Genomic DNA, 19,815 nt, shown 5'->3' with positions numbered 1-19,815 from the left:
GGGACAATAATAATATTTTCATATCAACCAATTATTTCCTAAGTAGTTATATTTATATTTTATTTTATAAATATAAAAAATGGATTGGAGGGAAGAATATTTAGCATTCCCGCCATTATAAAACCTCAAAACTTACTCAGCGGGTTCAACATATCCCTCAAAACTCCTTTTCTCTCCCTCATTTCAATGGCGAATTCAGACGAAGATGCGAAATCAGACGGCCTTGAAATTTTATCCATTGGAGTTCTCTATTCAGGACCGTGGGACAAGAAGTACTGGAGCTCCTCTAGGGTTTGTTTTTCTGTCGCTTCACTTCGTCTTTTAGTTTGTAGTTTTCCGAACTTATTAACATTTGTTACTTTTAATTGATTTCATTCTGAGATTTTCAAAGTTTACTTCTCAATTTACTAGATTATAATTTTTAACTTATTGCTTCATTAAGTATAATTTTAGATATGCAAGCATTAATTAGGTATTCTGATGATTATAAGCTAAATTAAATTGTAAATTTTGTCTTCTTTTGTGGAATTTAGACGCTGTTTTCTAAAATGTGCGATTTTATTATGGATAATGTGGAATTGATTAATCTACACTGAGAGTTTTAATCATGCTTGTCTTTGCTCTCTACAGGAATTGTATCGCCTAACTTCCTGTTAGAATATAGTGTAACATCAAAAATGGCGATGATTGTTGTTTATTAGCAGTCGGTGGTTTATAAAAGTTATATAGGTGGATGACAGTGAGTTGGATTTGTAGTCTAGATTAGAAGAAAAAGTTATGTTCAGTTTGCGACAGTGATGTACTAAGCTTGGGATTTCTGATATGCCAAGCCAAAAATAGATCTCCATACTTTTCCTATGGCATCAACGTGTCTTGTTAGTTAGGTTATTTTGAGTTGATAAAGTTTGGATTTGGGATGCATAGATTTGATGCAAGTTGTTAGGGTATTTTTAGGTCTTTACCACACATGTCACTTGAAACTTTGCAAAGTCTTGGTTAGTTAATAATTTTTAGCCATTTACATGGGTATGTGATTTTACTATTGTGATTGTATTTCATACTTTTATTCAACTGTCATACACATTTGGAACTTTACATATGTCAGGGGAAAGACAGGTATCCATATCCAGTTGGTTACCAAGCTCGTCGAACTCACAAAGCACTCACTTATAAGTTGGAAATCTTTGAGGGTTCAAAAGGGCCCATATTTCAAGTGAGTTCTGCCACTTTTCGATTGACTCCTTATTATAGTGGAGTTGCTTCATTTATTGGTTCCTCATTTCTTTCTAGATTACCTCCAATGACAAACAATTTGGTTCCGGAGACACACCCGATAGAGCATGTGAGAACTTTCAGAGGAAATGTTCTCGTATCAAGCTTTGGCATGGGAAGAGATTTTCTGGGAAGTTGGATGGTGTAGAGGTATAAAAAGTTTCTCACCCTTGACAAGTCTAAATTCAATTATAGCAATAACTCTTATGCCTCTTAACCAGTTGTTGGATTGTGCTTAATAAAGGAGGTTTTTCAATCGACTTTGTGTCCTATATTCATACTGGATCTAGTAGATCTTGGAGCTAAGATTACAAGATGTTGTTTTATGTGGTCACACGAGTCATGGGAGTTTGAAAAGATTGTTGCTAATTCTTATCTTTTCTTCAAGTTTATGAATACATTATTGTCAACCTCAGGCTAACTCCCCATGTCTTTAGGATTTCGTAGGAGTTTTTCAAAAAAATATGTTTTGTTCAATTTATTGTTTATTGAGGTCGAAGATAGTTCTACATAATATTTTGTGCATGTAAGGTTGTAAGCTATCTTTGAGCTTAATGAAGATTCTTTTCTATCTTTTTTTTTTCCCTTAGGCACTTGCCTTATATTGTTACAATAAAGGGGAAAGTTTAGCCAAATTTGGCTGTTTGAACTTTTAAGTATGGTCGTAATTGTTGCTTAAATTTTTGGTGGCAGTGTTTTTCGACTCTTAGTTAAATTATCTTGTGATCCGTTTAAGTGTTCATTATTAACCACTTGTGAGTTATCCCACATTGGAGAAAGAGAAGAGGATATGACACTTTATAAACTTAAGGAGTAGCTCCTATTACTACCAATTAATTTTTTTTATAGTGAACCTCCTTTGGGTTTGTATGTGGGTTATCTCTTTTCCTTGTTTGGTCTTGCCACTAAAATTATTTCTTTCATGATGGTTGTTCTTAGTTATATGATTATTTGAAAGTAATGTGGATATTAAGTGTCTTTGAGTAGGCATGAGAAGGTTTATTACTTGGTGTTTTCTAATAATATGTCATGAAGGGCTGGAAAGGGATAATATAGGAATTAGTAATAAATAATACTTAGCAATTAGTTAAGTTGGGAGAATAAAATATAGAGATGATTAGTATAAATGGAAGGGAAGGGAAGGGAATTAGGAATTTCATTCAAGTATAGTTTTAAGTGGAGTTTTATACTCATTAGGAGAGAACAAGCCTCTCGAAAGCTTGTGTTCTATCTTTTGCGATCGTTCTTTGTTCACATTCAATCTTTTGTTATACACATACACTTTACATACAAATTGATACATTCATGTACATTTTCTGTTCAATCTTTAGTAATTTCATCATCTGGCTAAGTCAGTTCATGACAGGGGATAAGTTAGGAATATGGTAGCTTTTTGGGAGGTCCTCTAAGTATATGCCTCTCAGGTTTGTTGTTGCTGTTTAGTTGATCCTTCTATGCTTTATGCTTTTATGAAGGCCTGATTAGGAAGCAGCCTCAAAATTGCTTTTTTTTTTTTTGCTTTATAAAGAAGAAAGTGTTGAGAGCAGCTGGATAAGGGAAGGCTGGAAGTTAGCCAGTTCAGTGTTCGGGTTATATTCATTTAATTTATTCTCTTACCCACCATTTGTTTTTATCATTTAATACCTCTTCTGTAATCAAATCAAATAGTCTAGTACTCTGGTTAAAATTTTGAATGAAAAATAAATCTGGATTTTTGAGGAAATCAATGAGATCATTTTGTAAGTTTGAGTTAATCTATAGAACCCGTCGAGATTAGTTCTTAGCCTCTTAAAACAAGAGTATTTCAGGTGGGCTGCTTATTCAGGATGGTTTTTAATTTTTATAATGTCCTTTCCTTGGTCTTCCATAAGGTCTTTAGGCATAGGAAATGTCTTAGGAATGAAAGCAACTTATTTAATTCTCTATGCCTTTCGTTGCTGGATATGCCTCTAACAACTGCTAATTATATTGAAATTTTTGCTAAAAGAAGTGTAAGGCTTTCTTGGAACTTACCCATGGGTAGTGTTTGATATATTATTAATCAAGGAAAGGCAAGAAAATTTTGTTTTTTTGAGTCTTTGATGTGAAATTCATTTTAGCCACAGGCACATGGTGTACATGTAGCTTACGGGTCAAACTCAGGGAAGCGAGTCAATTAGTTTGCTCAACTCTAATTATCACGAGACACCAAACAATATATGGCAGGAAATTTATATCTAATACCACTATCAATTGACTTAAATACTAAAATCTATTAATAAAATAAACAAGATTGAAAATATGGGGTTTAATCAATAATATAAGAAGTCTAGGATGTCGAAAATCACCTAACTTTAGTATGAAAATCAATTAGTGTTATAATTATATGAAATTGAATCTTTAATATGACTAAATGATCTAATTAATCTCAAGCTTCTACTATATCGATTAATATCTCTTTAATCCTCAAACTTATGTTAGACCTAATTAGCGCTAAGTCGTTGCTTTTTCAAAATCTTAAAATCCAAATTTCTAGAGATTAGCGATGACTCGTCGCTAATGAGTTGGGTGAAAGCAACAAGTCGTCGCTTCTTTTCTAATGTTCTTTTAAGCTTTCAGTAACTATCAACGAATTGCCGCCTTTTGGTCAGGCAAAAGCGATGACTCGTTGCTTTCTTCTGTTTTGCCTGACACTTTGATTTGTTGGCGGCGAGTTGTGGCTTTAATATACTTCGAAGTTGCGACTCATGGCTTTCTCTTTTAAGATCTTTGGTATCAATTTTCTTGTTTGTTAGAGGTCTTAGACTATTTCTCTAAAACCTTCACCCTCTTATTTACTCTGTAGGACCTAATGAAACTCCAAGTTTCACCTTAAATTTACATAAATACATAATCAATTTCATAAGACAAAAATATGCAAACTTCCAATCAAAACCAACAATTAGTCCTAAAAATAACCATAAAAGGAGTGAAAATTAGTATTAATAAGTGCAAATAGACTTATCTGTCTTCTTTTCAAACTGTCTAGATCCAATATGGTAGCTGAAAAATTCTTCTAGGGTGTCTTATAATAGTTCTTTCTGACAGTAGACACAATATGAAACAGTCCAGATTGAAGAATGCATTTTTTGTCGCATATAACTAGCATATGTTTGTTGTGTTAGAGTTGGCTTGGCACTTTTTAAAAAACTTATATATTGGTTTTTATACATCTTGCATATTCAAGGAGCCTTAAAAATGCATTTCTTAGTTCACTCATCACTCAACTTTATTATTGATCTTAGAAGTTAAATATGTTTGAACATAAAGTTGAAATGGACAAAGGTTAAGTTAGCATGGTGAAAGATGAAAAGATATCCAAACCCTTTAATTAATAATATCTTAAGTTGTATGTAATTAATATTTATAAAAAAGCTAATTAATATAATTTACACCGAGACGAATAAAATAAGATCCCATTAGGCTATGTTTTAATTTATTAAGAATAAAATACAAACTAAGAGTGATTAGTGAATAGTGCCAAAAACAAAGGGGGAGATGACAAATGGACAGAGAGGGCATCATATCAAAAAGATAAAATGCAAAATTGTTGGTGGAAGTTGTAAACATAGCAGTGGTTTGATGCGTTGTTTGGCATGCCACTTCTTCAGTTTTGCATCTGTTAACGGATTTTCAATGCATGTTTTGCAGTTTTTCGGATTTAAAAATGCATTGGTCCAGAGATTACTCCGGGAGTTGGTAGCCACTGTAAATGATGCTTCAGATCGCAGTTCAGCTTTTAACAACACTTTAGAAGCTTCATCAAAAGTTCATGACTTAGAGGTCAATGTGACACATAAAGATCTTAATTTGAGTTCAGATTGTGAGAAAACTGTTGTAATAACTAAGAGAAGCAGAACCGACATAGGGCTAGTTAAAAAGTCAGCTTGTTGGAGTACCCATGAAAGAAGTCAAACTCCAGATCAAGTTGATGAAGTCAAGGTTCTAAATTCTGTGCCTGTGAAGATGGATATAGATGGACAAAATGTACCATCACCAGTTCATGAGCTGTCTGTAAAGTCTCATGAAGTTCTTGCTTATTCAAAAGCAGAACCTTGTTTAATTCAAGTGCAAAGCGAGCTTCCTTGTGTGGGAATATGTGCAGCGGCTTCCTCACGTGGTGTAGACATGCCTCAAGAAGAAACAGTTGTAAGATAACTCTATTCTTTTTAAAACTCTTTCTGGAAGATTGTGATTGTTTAAGGAGATTAACATCTGTTATTTACTTCATGATGTTTTCTTTTGCCAGTTGCCAACTTACCATAGACACGTACTTATCAATACTTATTATAATGAGAACAATAGTGATCATCAGGTGGGGGATAATGAATGATTGCTATGGTAATAATTTTACATTTGATTGTTGAGGAAGTCCCACACCAATGTAGATGGTAATCCTAGACCACCTCGAGACATCTCCTTTTCTTTGTAAATTTCCATCACTGTATGTTACCACCTTATAGTTGCAGATTGCAATTGAGTGGAACTGGATTTTCATGGGAGGAAGTCACATTGACATGGGACTTTCTTTATGTATGAATTCATTGCCATCACTTCCATTTATATTTTCCCAGGAAAGAGGCAGTTAGCACTAATATACTAGGCATTTTTAGTAAAAGTTATCTTAGATTAGTTATGTCGTTACTTGTATCAATTTTGGGATTAAGGCTTGGGCATTGTTGTATTTTTTGTTGCACAGCTTGACAGTCAAAGTGCTGATGTGCAAGGAGTTGATTCGCCTGTAGCAACAGGAGTAAATGAGAAGATTCAAGTTTTACCTGACCTGCTAGAATCCAGGTCTCCAGTTCTGAGAGATCCCCAAGTCCATCATTTTGGTGCTCTATGTGTGCCTGATACCTATGATTCTCAGCAAGGTACTAGCATTCTGTCAAACTTCCTTTTGTGTTACTTAGACAACGAGGCTTGTCGAGAAACAAAATTGCAAAATTGGTTTCTTGGTTGGAATTAGTTACATAGGTTCCATGCAATGAAATACTGCTCCCGTGCATTTCAATTCGCTACGCTAATACACTATCTAAAAAAAGTCTCACTTTAGTCTACGCTATGTAGCAAATTTAAAGAGACAAAGGAGTCTCCATTAATGAGTGTCGTCATTAAGAATCTTACAAATCTACACAAGGACTCTCATATTGGTTTGCAAAGGGACTCCTAGGGAGAAATGATGACGAAACATCAAAATAAACTGTAATTTTTTAAGTTGTAATAGAGCTGGGTTCTATGCAGATATCACTTGTGCTACAAATTTTGACGACCTCAGGGGAGAACAGCTCATAACTAGAGATGAACCGGTTGCTGATTTGGTGTTTTCTGAGGAGACAAAAACAGAATCACATTCAGAGGAAAAAAGTTATTACTTGAAGGGAGATTCTGGAAAAAGTGATTTTGATTCTGTTGATGAAGATGTAACTAATTCAATGATAGCGATTCTACTTCCACGAGCAATTCCATTTCTTACATATTCATCACGGAAAAAAAGGAGGATAACTAAACAGACAAAAGATATTTCTTGCACGCCAAAATCAGATTATATTGTAAATGGAGCAATTCCATCTGCTAAAGTCAAACCTTCTGGTATCACTAACATTTTTAGCTTTTTTGTTTTGAATTCAATTTCTTAATTTCCTGCTGGCAGAGTGGCACAACTGTTGAGGGTACCTTTGAGCCACCATCTACTATTCCTGGTGTGTTACTCTTCTAGACTTATTATGGGGATCATGTTAATTGTGCAGATGGATGTTCTAGTTCAGACAGACAAACAAAGGCTGATCATCTGAGAGTAACTGGTCTTTTGGATGCGGAAAGTTTCAGATACGTTGTTCCAGACAGTTTAGATAATGACCATTTTGTTGGTAATGAGCTACCACCTTCTGATAATGCTCAATCAGTTGCAGCTGATTTGCAGGAGTTGCAGGAACCTAAACAAAAAGGTTCATTTCTGGTATTTGATGCAACTGATTCATTTGCTTGCCAAAATAAGACCACTGAATCTAAGAAAACTTTCTCTCATGAAGAAATGCAGAAAGATTCTGATGAGATGTCTCAAAATAATGATGTTTATGCACTTCATCCTGCCACACCCTGCCCATCAGCTGTTCCATTAGACCCTTTGGTCAAATCAGAAAATCAGTGTTCAATTAGTGCAGATGTAAACTATAAACCCATTCAGCATTTCTCCAAGAACTCAGATCTAGGAATTGTACCTGATTGCGAAGGTAATTGACGTTTCCTACAACCCTTTCTTCCCTTTCCTTGATATACAGTTACTACTTTAGTCAATGGCGTCATTTTTACTTTGGATAAGATACTGAGTTGATTTTGTTTATAATAATTGATACAATATAGGAAGTCTCAATTCCATAAGTGCAAATTAAAAACTGATGAAAAGATGCAACTGAAAATCTCTTTATAAGGAATAAAAGGAAAAGAAAACTCCTGACTAAAAATCTAATCATTTTTGACAAATTTTTATGTTTATTGATTTGCTACTGGAATAGATAAAGTCGACAATGAAGCTAGAGGGCCTGAGTTCATTCCTGCATCTGGAAAGCAAGAATCTTTTCCTGAAAGTACAGAGTCAGAGATGCAAAAATATGGTGCTCCTCTGTCAGAGAGCATAATTTGCAGGAGCATTGAGGACCAATGTGTTACTGAAATATGTAACGGGTCTAGGAATTCAGAAATACCTACTCCTTGCCAAGCTGTTGCAAATGGTGATAGTGACAGCTCTAAAGCTTTATTTAATGGAGGTTGGCTTGAAGGACAGATTTCTAATTTACAGAATCAAAATGTGGAAGATGCTTTGGTTCAGAACCATGTATTACATGACCAAAAATCAAGTGTTACTGGGAAAAAGAAAGATATGAAAATAATTGGTGGTCGCAATTTGTGTGTGGCACATCCTGACGGTTTCATTGACAATGATAAGATAGGGATTCTGCATTCTGACTCAATGTATCAGATACCAGACCAGGGAAGAGCTACTTCTCAAACTTGTGCGTCCCATATCGAGGAAGACAAAGTTGAAATCAATTCCAATTGTTTGGGAGAAAATGATTTGAATGATGAAATAAAAGACACTATGAAATTCATTGGTTGCTATTCTCTTCCAATGCGAATTTCATCTATAACGTTGACCAAAAATTCTGATGATATCTACATTTGTGTTTCATGTGGACTTTTAGAAGATAGAAAGAGGGATTTGTTTCTATACAAGCTATCTGCTGAAGAAAATTGTCTGGGTAATCCTTGTATAGTTGGATATACGTCTATGAGCTTACCTGCCTTGAAAGATGAATTTGGTAGAGAAGTAAGTTATCTAACAAGTATCATCATTCAGAATTCTTCTCACTTGTATGAGCTAGTAGCTAACTTGCTTTGTGCTTCTTCATTCTTATTAGATTGCATGTGATAAATCTACATTGCAATTTACACCAGATGCCAGTGGCCTTGTTTTAGTAGATTCAATCAGGATGCCTTATTGCAGGTTTTATCCAAATTCCATCATTAATTTAATCTTGCAAAATTTGTTTTGAAATATAAATTTGATTCAAGTTATATTTGTCTAGGGAGAAAGTTCTTCATTGCTTGTGTCCACAGTGTGAATCTTGCTGCTTTGAGGAGAATGCTGTAAAGATTGTACAGATTAAACCAGGCTACGTCTCCCTTATCAAGAAGCTAAATACTCTTTACCCAGTTCATAGTGTATTAGTTTGTGAACCTGATCATCTGATTGCTTTGGACGAGAGTGGAAGAATCTACATATGGATTATGAATTCAGCCTGGAGGTAACTTCTCATATTCTGTATTTATAGTCACACTTCCATGTTATTTACGAGAAAGGACTACTCCAGCTGCACTCATTCAGATGAAAAACTATTTGTTGAAGCTTAGGCTTAAGTGCTTGAATATCTATTGGGCTGCATTTGGGTTGGGGATCCAGATCTGACCCTTAAATATGCGATCTTTAACTGGACCGGGCTTTAAATGGGCCCTTTATTTACATAAATAAATTGGGCTAAAAAGGACTCTACATGGGCCTTTATTATTATTTTTTTGCTTGAATTATGATAAATTACTAAAGGTTTATGTTAAAAAAAATAGTGTGTTTACCATAGTTGATTTTGTGGCAGAGGTTTCAGCATTTAGACTGAATCACTTCACGTGTCTATAAAGCCAATTTGTAGTCATTTAGTGGACAAAATTAGGACCTAAAAGATGCAGCCTCTTTGATACCTATGACACAGTAGGGAACTGGATCTGGTGGCCACTTAGAGTTGGATTCACCTTGTTTGATTACTGTAGCTTGGACCACCTTCTAATAACACATTAATACGGGGCTGCCCTTCAACTGTAGCTCAATGTCCTTTTAAGTTAAGTGGTTTTCCTCGGCCCATCTTTAATCAATTATTAGATGGATTACTTCAAAAATGAGAAACATATTTGAAACAAATATTTTTCTTTAGCCTTTAGTGAAACATAATTCAGCTGTATAACTGCATTTCAATTCAATTTTCAGCATCCACAGTTTTAATAAATACCAAAGGCGTTAGGAATACTGTCAGGCCTGAATCTGATTCAAATTTGTTTTTTCAAATTCATGCATTTATCTTACTCTGCTCCTATAATAATTTCCAATGACTGCCTTCAATCACTCGCAGTGTACAAACAGAGGTATTCGTAATACCAAGCTATGACTTTCTCCCATCTCGCATTGTAGAGTTAAAGAGAATGCCTAAATCAGCCTCTATGGTGGTTGGGCATAATGGATACGGAGAATTTAGTTTATGGTATGCAACTTTTTGTGCTACTTTTATACAAGATATTTCATTGCGTTATGTGTCAAGTTCAAATTTGTTTTTGCTGTAGGGAATCATCATCCAACACAAAATTGGTTGTTAAATTATTTGTTTTTGTTTTGGATTTGGCAAGGGATATCATCAAGCGCTCCGTTATATCTCGATTTTCTGCTGCTGCAAGTTCAGTTCTTGATTTCCAACCAATAAGTTTGTTTAGTTGGCCAACTAAGGGCATCTCTCACGACAAAGATGTTATGAAGGGATGTGTGAGAAAACTTGAGGAAGCAACTATGATGTGGTTCTCAAGAAACACTGGAGCTAATATCTCATACCCAAGGGAAGGGGAAGATATCGCTGTCTGGCTTCTTATCCGCACATCATCAGAATCTGATGGTCAATCTACTTGTTACTCGCACAATTGCCATTTTGATTCTGATGGATGTTGGCGGCCTGGGTTGTTGATTAAGAATACAGTGATCTTAGGCTCTGCTCTTTATACAAGGTACTTTCTCTGGTTTAGTTCTTATAGCTGTAGCATAATCCTCTATGTGTTACTATATCCTCAACTGGAGTCCAGTTTCCGTACGGAGTCCTAGAGTGGGGTTTAGAAGGGTCGGATGTACGCATCATAACCTTTTTAATTATAAAACTAACAAAGAAGTTGTTTCCGATTGACTCTTGGTAGCATATGCAACTTCACATAAATAAAAAGTGCACATGATTCAATGAGTCATTTTACTTTAGTCCATTATAATCCGAAACTAAAGAACTAATCATTGGCCCCATCGAAACAATGGACAAAATTCTCAGTTTATTCTTTGCGCATTATTAGTCCACATCATTTGCACATCATTTGCAGTTAGCATTAGTTTAATCTTTTGAGTTTTAACCACTTATGACTAAGTTCTAAAAGTTCTGATGCAATTTGACTTTGTATTATTATAACATTTCATTAACCTAATGACATTAAGAAGCTCCCATCCTGGTGAGTTTTAGAGGGCCAGATGTACACTAACCTTGTCCATGTTAGTGATAACAAGTGGTTATTTCCGATTAATTGCTGGTAGCAAATATCATTTGTAACTTCACATAAATAAGATTTTTCATCTCGGCAAGGTTTTAGAGGTCAAATCTTTGCAACCTTATCCTCATGATGACAATGAGGTTGTTTCTAATTGACCTTGATATACATCATCTGCAACTTAATGTATAAAGATGCGCCCATGATTGCATTGCCATTTTACTTGTCCATTATATTTCATAACCAAACAACAATAATATTTGTTCTATCAATAGACAGCAGTTGAACTGTGATGGACTTATAAAACAGCCTCTTTGCTGTTTGGGGGATAAGGCTCAAGAGAGCCCTGTAAAATGTTGTAGGATGGCCTCTTTCCCTCTGCCTCACCACAGGTGGGAGACTTACAAGAAAAATAATGAGTATGACTCGATTTTTTTTATTTTGTTGTTTTCAAGCCGAGTAATAAAAATTTAATTTGGGCAACTTCCTGAAATTTGTTTCAGCTATATGAGACATAATTCTAGTTTAATCTCTTTGTCATGCCGGATATTGACTAATTAATTTTAATGTTAAAGAGTACCTGATCAACTACCTTGAAATCTATACACTTAAAATTCCTTCTCTGTTAGCTTAGCTTGTACAGACTACGTACTAGTCTAATGTTCTCCATTTTAATTTACAATGTTGAATTCCATAATATTATGAAGTTGAGTTGATATATAACTATATTAATTATACTGAAGATGAAAAGCAATACATCGTCAATGTACTCCATTCTTTACTGGCCTCCAGTGTCCAGTCTCTTTGTCTCGTTTACTGAGAATTAAGTTCCTTTCAAAAATCTTTATTTGTTGTGTTTCAGCACTACTGCTGTTGGTGCATCATCTGGCTCTGGCATTATTGGTACCCAAGAAGGACGAGTATATGTTTGGGAATTGATTACGGGAAGAAAACTTGGAGCATTACATGACCTTGAAGGTATGCTTCTAGTACAGAGTAGAAAATTTTGATTGTTAAATCTATATCATGTTGCAATGTTGATCTGCTTGTGGTATCCCTAATTTGTTTGAAGGTTCTCACCCCGTTGCTTTCCATAATCTTTTGTCCATTTTAAAATCATCTGATACTCCTATTTTTAAGTCTACTTCAGCACTTTACCTAGTTTGGTAATCATGCGCCGATTGCCTTAGAAGCCTCATAGTTGTAAAACTGTAAGGCCTTGACGATTCTCATGTATATGTATTTGACTCAACAAGCCTTTCAACCTGATTAATGAGTCAATAACGTTTCATCCAAATACATATGTACTGCTGCTTGAGGAAGTGAGGTTTAGTCATTGTTGATGGCTTTCAATGCTCTTCACTCAATCATACCCCGTAGAGACGCAACACAGATACCCTTGTGTTGCTGAGAGCGAAAGACGTACAAACTAATGTTTAATTATACTATCATCTAATAATCTCTAACCAAGACCCAGAGATACAGACCAAAGTAAAAATATACTGTAAAATAGGATACCATGTGAATTGTATATTGAATTTGAAGTTATAATAATCTCAAGATAGAGTCCCCACCAAGTTGGTTCTGTTGGAGAAAAATATTTGGATCAGTATTTTCGCTTTCCATTGTCCACTCTTGCAAACTGTAGGGGAGAAGTAGTTAGATTAGTATGGGGTTTGTGACTCCGGGTAAAGGAGGTTGATACATACACTAGGGCATGGAAGTAAGACCATCTCTGCTCTAGCAAAGCGGTGGCCAAACTTTTGATTGCATTGGGGGTTTGTATTCATAATGTAAAGGCCATTCTGTTAAGGTTCTTTCAATTTGTTTATTGTTCCATGAAGATCCATTCCAGAACATGTTTTATAATCACCATGCCATCTGTATATATTTTTTAAATTGTGTAACTGCTAACTTAGATGTTATTGGAAACTAATAATGATGAAGGTCACATATAAATTTTCTTCATTTCTTTTAGACCCTATTCTTTACAAAAAAAACCAGTCAAGAAAGTCCGATTATTCGAGAAGCATGTTTCTGATGTTTGCACCTACTTGTCACCACCAAAAAAATTCCAGTGAAAAGTAAATTACTAGAAATAGATCATGCCTATTATAGAGAAGAGCAGGCACTATGAAATCGATCACTGATCTTTCCAGGAGTTGAAGTTTGGGAAGGATGGCCATTTTTACAAATTTTTAAAAAATAAAAGCCAATTGAGTGATGGCATGTGGATCTATATACCACTCCTTTAACAATTCAAAATGTACAAGATTTCTGTAAGTATCCATGGTTAATTGAGCACTAAAAGATGAACTGGTTACAGTAGGCCTGTTGCTAAAAAAGTTTCCTGTTTATGTGCTGTTGCCAACAACCTCTATTTGTCTTGTGTTGGTGCATGAAAATTTTCCCGTTTTCTTCTGTAAACCTTGTTTTTTCGCCAGATGACTATTTGTTACTTACCCTCTCTCTGACAGGCAATGAGGTCTTGCATATCAGTACTGATCATTTCACATCATCAGTTGTGGCCATAGCTGGGGACCGTCAACTGTGCGTTTATCTTCACAAATGAGTGCTACATTTGTAGCTTGCTACAACTGTTTCCTTGTGCAAACGGCTGGACAGATTTTATAATTTGATAATGCTACTCCTAGTTCTTCTGTCCTAACTGATAGCGCGTAAAGCTAGTGCAATTGTCCATGGCTGCTTGCTGTTCACTTGCCAAATCATAAATTCTTTTGAGGAAGAAAGACACACCAACTGTATGAATGGTCTGCTACGATGGGTATTATCCTGAAACAAATGACAGGAACTTGCCAAACTAATTTGTGATCAGGTATCAGTTTATATTGATGGGCAAAAGAAAGATACATAGTTTCAATGATCTCAAAAATTCATTTTGTGGAGCTCAGCAAACAATATGGTTTCTATATGTATCTCAGCATATCATTTTGTAAATTCTTTTCTTTTGGGAATTCTTTCCTTGTAAATACTGCAAAGTGCATCACTACGATGACCTCAGTTATGGGCATATATACGAAGTTTTAATGGTTTAAATTTACAATAGTTGATACATATATTCTTGCTGTAAGAAAGTGGCCTTCCTGGTAAATGGAGTTACAAATGTCTGATCAATGTACAAGATTATTCGATTAAACAACTAAACTACTCATCAGATAGCTACTGGCGTAACGCCTTGAAATTTTTCCAAGTCCTACTGATTCAAAGGATATTACACATACGGATACAAAGAGTGCTAATCATTTTAATTAGATGGAAGCACGCGATTGATCTTTTTGCAAGGTCTCCACCACCTTGATGATTTTGCCTGCACACCGTAGGGATTATGAATTGTTCATCCAAGTAATTCCGCCAAACTTATACAACTTGACCGAGAAATGAAAGTTCGAAATTACCAGACATGCATGAAGGTCATTGCAACCACATAGCAGCTCTCCATTCAGAGTATCGACTGCTTGGAATGCTCCTCCTCCGGCACTCCTCTGATCATATGTTTATATTTGTCAAGCCATGGATAAAACGCATGTTGTACATATATATAGATTGACATAATTGCATTTCATTCGTTTAATAATTTGGATTGTGTGGAAGTTATGTTATGCTACCTTGTAAAAATCGACAGCAACAAAGTTAGCCCAGCGGTTACCAGCAGCAGCGTAGCAAGTTTCTAACATTTGAGTCAGTTCTTCTGAGTTGTGTTCACAAGCTGTTAGCCTCACAGGAATTGTTTTAAAATGATTTACCAATACTAATGATTTTGTGTGATCATTCATCGGAGATGACTCTTTCCGCTTTGGACACTTTCCTGCTTCCATTCCTGTATTCCCATCTGCAAACGGGTAAAAATTATTTAAAAAAAAAAAAAAAGAGAATCGTGGGTCAACCTACTAGTCGATGGTTGTTCCCTTCACCCTTGTGAAATGTGATGGGAGTTGGATTCTCATTGTCACCGCCTATAGAAGGATTATTTCCTCTCTCCCTGTGTGTATGGATTCTCTAGCATATTCCCGATTATAAAAAAAACTCATTTATAATAAATAAAATTTTTTATTAAATGTTTTTCTTCATCTTCAGATCACCTTTTTAATGTTTTTCTTGGATTATGGTCATAAAAATTTGTTAATATTCCACAAAAGAAACAAATCATGATTTACTATTATAGAAATATAACTCAAAAGCCAAGGAAATCAGAAAAAAAAAAATCCTCACATTGATTCTCAACCATGTAGTCCCATTGATAAGCAATTCCTTCACTTTCTTGCTTACTCTTATTAGAAGTAAATACAACAAGCCTTTGATTATTAGCAACCATTTGCTTAACCAAAGGCCAATTCATGCCATTCTTTGGCATGTTTGATGCAGGGAACCAGTACTTCACTAAGCCCGATTCCTCGAATATTTTCGTCAGACCCTTAGGAGTCTTTACATAATCCTCTAAGATTAGTGTTATAATTTCTGATGGATTTGATGCCATGAATGCTTCGATTTCCTTCAGTGTATCGATAGCACGCTCCTGCAACCACACCAACAAATTTTACCTGATTTTACCTTTGAATTCCATTGAACATGTTATACTTAAATGAATCAAAAGTGTAGCTAATGATCAGTAAACTTCTTGTTAGTACTTACAAATGCAGTATAGGCATGACATTTTCTTAAAGAATGACACAACCATATTTCTCCTTTGTAGTCATAAGTATCTAGCATTAAGGCCCGAACACCGTTCTGCACACAAGTGTTAAACATTTACTTGCAACAACATCGTTTCATTACTCCAACACCATAAAATAGTCGGCAAGTCTTGTATGATACCGTCTCACGATAAGACGAGCCCATACAAGCAACCCATTAGCAAAAAAACATAAAAAAAACAATACAATCTGAATTCACACTTGTACAGGAAGCAATTTTTTTTCTAGAAAAAGTTTGGGCTGGCCTAATTGAGGCCAAAATGGTTCCCACGTAAGTGGGATTAATGGGTAAGAAATATATAACCATACCCTTGTTAGTGTAACAAAAAGGTTGTTTTTATTAACTCTGTGTAGAAAATATCGTTTGCAACTTTACAATAAGAAGTGCACATGATAAATGAGCCATTTAAATATAGTCGTCCAATATAATCTGAAACCAAAAAACTATAGAAAAACAATTGTTCTAGGAAGGAAGAAGAAGGCTCACATGTAGTTGTTGAGTAATACTATCTTCTTGATTAGTGAAAGTTACTCTAGGTGCTTTGATGTTGTGTGGCTCCCCTCTGATGGCAAAGGAGTTGTGAGTTGTCAAAAATGCATATTTGTTGAAAGGCAGAGAATCATTCTGGATATGATGTTCATCAGTTTATCAGTAAAACAACAACTTTAATCTTTTAAAAAAAAACATGCTTATTTATGTAAATTCGCATATGATGTTGCGGATCTATGAAAACAATCTTTGTTTGTACAAGGGTGCATACGTCCAAACCTTCAAAACCCGCCTAAATGGGAGTCTCCTAATGGATTTGAGGTAATGGTGTAAAAAAACAAACCGATATTTTCAACATTGTAAAGGTGTAAAAAAAATTATGCTTTGGGCCGTTTCAAGGGATATCTCATAGTATTGACATTGCGATATCTCCATCACTTCCGTAACTATATCACCGTATCGTTAGTGCAAACACGTCCGTTACCGCTTTTAACTTTCACTAGGATAAATATCAGTTAGTAGGTTACCTTGAAGTTTTGTGGGAATTCACCCTGAATTATTTTCAATGAAACAAAAAGTTACAGTTTCCTAGTAACTACTTGATCTAACACAACTGAATATACATAATTATGATGCATGTAATTTGTTAATGTAAAACAGACTTAGAAGAAACATAAAAAAGAGTGGTATACCACAAGTTTAAACTGATTTGTAACAGTTGATCTAACACAGGTTGCCCCACTGAAACTTGGTTTTGGATATTGACACTTAGAACAGTACAAACCCTCACCACAATCTGAATTTTCTGAGCAATTTTCCAATAACTGCCAAATAACAAATTGAACCAAGTTAAACTATTAGTAATAATAACAGAAATGCAAAAATAAAACCCTCTTGGTAAATTGCGTGCGCGCATTTTCTCCTTGCCCTCTCCTTGAAGGGGACAAGGGTATGATTGCCCGCTGCCTGCCTCCCCCGACCCTGACTTGTGTGAGATATTGGATTGATGATTCTGACTAAACTGGAGGATGCAGGTTTATGTGAGAATATGATTTAGGACTAGAAGTGCATATATTATTTGTAACAGTATCACACGATTCACTGATTTCCACGCAAATCGCAAATTGAGGAAAGCAAATTTTTATCGGTTTGGGACTATTTTTAGGCCGTTTTAAGCGAATTGCGAATTCTAAAGTCCCATTAAATAGGGAATGTACCTTGCACTGCCTATTAGAGCAGTGAGCAGAAATGACAGCAGAATTGTGTAGAATGAATGATATTAGTGTTGCAACAGAAAGCAGATGAACACCCATCTTATTTGGAGAGTAAAATTAGGGCCAAAATTAATGGGATTTTGGAAAAGGAAGGAGTATAGGGCATGTACTTTTACATTTAAGGACAGAAATGTGACACCTTCACCAATTGGTTGGTTTATATTATTTAAGCACCAACGGTTACTAAAATTAGTAGGTGTTTTTGTGGAACTTCGTTGTGTGGAGACTGGAGGGGCTATATGTTAACAGACTCCTTACTTGATTATCAATATAGACGGTAACTTTAAAAAATTAATATTATTTAAAAATTTGAAAACTTAATAGAGATTGTTGGTATATAATAATTTTTCTTTTTTGATAATTTTTTCACAACAATATTTCAGAAGAAGTAAAATTTATATAAAGATAAAAATAATCTCTCTATAAACTTAGTACATAACGAACATACTAGAAGAAAATAATGGAAATTAGAAAAACAAAACAAGAAAATACAAAATTCCTTGGGTTTTTGAGAGAAATAGATGATAGAATTTTTGAACTAATCAATTTAATTAATTACTTAGCATGTTTCTTATTCATAGAGTAACTGCATTCTATCATCTCATGCTTTTGTGTCCATTAAATGTACAAAATATCAGTTAATAATGAAGCAACAAGCACATACGACACACATCATCACTTCGCAAAAAGACACTATGTATAGAGGTGCTCCAACAAACGCACCTAAAAAATCAGCTTCAAAGCACATAATTTCATGTGTGGGAGAACTTGCTTATATGAGTTTGAAATTTAATGTGTATATAAATGCTTTACACAACAAATCATTTTACACTAATTCTTAAATGAAACGGTTTCACGGTAAAATTATTTTTATTGGGCTAGCACAATACACATTTTTTGTCTTAAAGTGATTACTTATAACGTTAAAGTGATCACTTACAGTTTTAAAATAATTATTTTTTATAGTCTTAGATTGATTACTTATAACCTTAAAACGATCACTTACGATCTTGATCAATTAAAAAAATGGGCTAATTATATGGGTCCGTTTCATAGTAAGACGGTCTCAAACAAGACAAGCCGAACATTTTAATGACTAATAGTGTTGCTTAATACCTATGAATATTTTTTTTTAATAATTTCAATTCTTTGAGTTTGGAAGGAATTTAATTGTTTTGATAAGTCAAGATAAATACATAAATTTTTAAGAGATATTATTAAGTACAAGTAATAAAAAGTAGAATCATGTTATATGTACTTCGTCTTGAAGTGGTTACACATGTTTGATTTATTTAAATCTTAAGAGCATCAAAGATTATTATTTATAAAGTATGTTGTTTACCATTAAACCTTGTTAGCAAATATCATCTTCACCTTTATGTAAATAATAAATGCACATAATTGAATAATTCATTTTACAATCGTACATTATAATTAATCTGAAATCTAAATATTACAAATTTTTAACCCCAACAAAATAAAAACACATCATAAATTGACAACATATTTATAATTGTGATTTAGCTCGATAAAATGAACGTACATATATGAATACCCCTCTTTATAACCATAAACACCATCCGTTGCAAATAAATTATAATGGATACATTTGCCCCATGTGCAGATAAGCATCCAAAATCATCTTGACCACTATCCAACCAGTATTTCCATTACAATTACACCACCTTATATACAAATTTGCATTTCTTTTATATGAACTCTGTACTACCTAAGCTCTTTACAAATTTGCTTTTCTTTTATAACCAAAACATAAAATATATTAATATGATCAAAACAAATTTTTCATGATCAACATTTTACCTTGTCATCATCCCATCCATAAAATAACATTTTAAGATTTATATTTTAGAAAAGGCTTTATGTATAGCGCAAAACCACACTACTTCTATTTAGGTTGAGAATTTGATATTATCAAAGTTTATCCCAACATTTATAATAAAATAATACATATGAATATTACGGAATGAAAAAATTATAAGAAACTACCTAATCTATACCTCTTTTTGTAAAAAACTACCTTATGTAAAATTTTTTACAAAAAACTACCTTATATAATACATTTCTTTGCAAAACACTACCTTATAACGATGTTTAACCTTTGACCGTTTAATTTAACCGTTGACTGTCACGTGACAGTCACGTGATTGTATAAACCCATTCTTCTTCTTCATTTCAGCATTTTTCATTCCTT

General features: G+C 34.3%; 2 protein-coding genes across 8 annotated transcripts; one reads left to right on the top strand and one right to left on the bottom strand.

The window, feature by feature from the left end:
* The first annotated feature begins 125 nt into the window (after positions 1-125).
* Positions 126-14,360, top strand: LOC130809378 (uncharacterized). 6 transcript variants are annotated; one of them, XM_057675140.1, is made up of 15 exons: positions 127-291; positions 1,106-1,213; positions 1,291-1,422; positions 4,942-5,439; positions 5,990-6,164; positions 6,535-6,882; positions 7,041-7,238; positions 7,323-7,523; positions 7,806-8,617; positions 8,709-8,794; positions 8,877-9,095; positions 9,969-10,097; positions 10,177-10,608; positions 11,990-12,105; positions 13,605-14,360. In XM_057675140.1, the coding sequence occupies exons 1-15, from the start codon at positions 187-189 to the stop codon at positions 13,697-13,699; spliced, it is 3,654 nt and encodes a 1,217-aa protein (XP_057531123.1). In that variant the 5' UTR covers positions 127-186; the 3' UTR covers positions 13,700-14,360. The 6 variants fall into 6 exon arrangements, with proteins under 6 accessions (XP_057531124.1, XP_057531123.1, XP_057531122.1 ...); XM_057675139.1 differs by having other exon boundaries at positions 7,041-7,249; positions 7,331-7,523; XM_057675137.1 differs by having other exon boundaries at positions 1,117-1,213; positions 7,041-7,523.
* On the bottom strand, positions 14,315-17,893 carry LOC130809379 (PI-PLC X domain-containing protein At5g67130-like). 2 transcript variants are annotated; one of them, XM_057675142.1, is made up of 8 exons: positions 17,547-17,888; positions 17,022-17,153; positions 16,327-16,464; positions 15,778-15,873; positions 15,358-15,661; positions 14,754-14,977; positions 14,544-14,630; positions 14,315-14,455 (listed from the first exon to the last, which is right to left on the bottom strand). In XM_057675142.1, the coding sequence occupies exons 1-8, from the start codon at positions 17,640-17,642 to the stop codon at positions 14,393-14,395; spliced, it is 1,140 nt and encodes a 379-aa protein (XP_057531125.1). In that variant the 5' UTR covers positions 17,643-17,888; the 3' UTR covers positions 14,315-14,392. The 2 variants fall into 2 exon arrangements, with proteins under 2 accessions (XP_057531125.1, XP_057531126.1); XM_057675143.1 differs by lacking the exon at positions 16,327-16,464 and having other exon boundaries at positions 17,547-17,893.
* Between the last annotated feature and the right edge of the window lie 1,922 nt (positions 17,894-19,815).

The sequence above is a fragment of the Amaranthus tricolor genome, chromosome 3 (assembly GCF_026212465.1).
Source record: "Amaranthus tricolor cultivar Red isolate AtriRed21 chromosome 3, ASM2621246v1, whole genome shotgun sequence".
Lineage (NCBI taxonomy): Eukaryota > Viridiplantae > Streptophyta > Magnoliopsida > Caryophyllales > Amaranthaceae > Amaranthus > Amaranthus tricolor.
The sequence above is the reverse complement of the archived record's forward strand: the minus strand, read 5'-3'. Positions and strand labels throughout refer to the sequence as shown.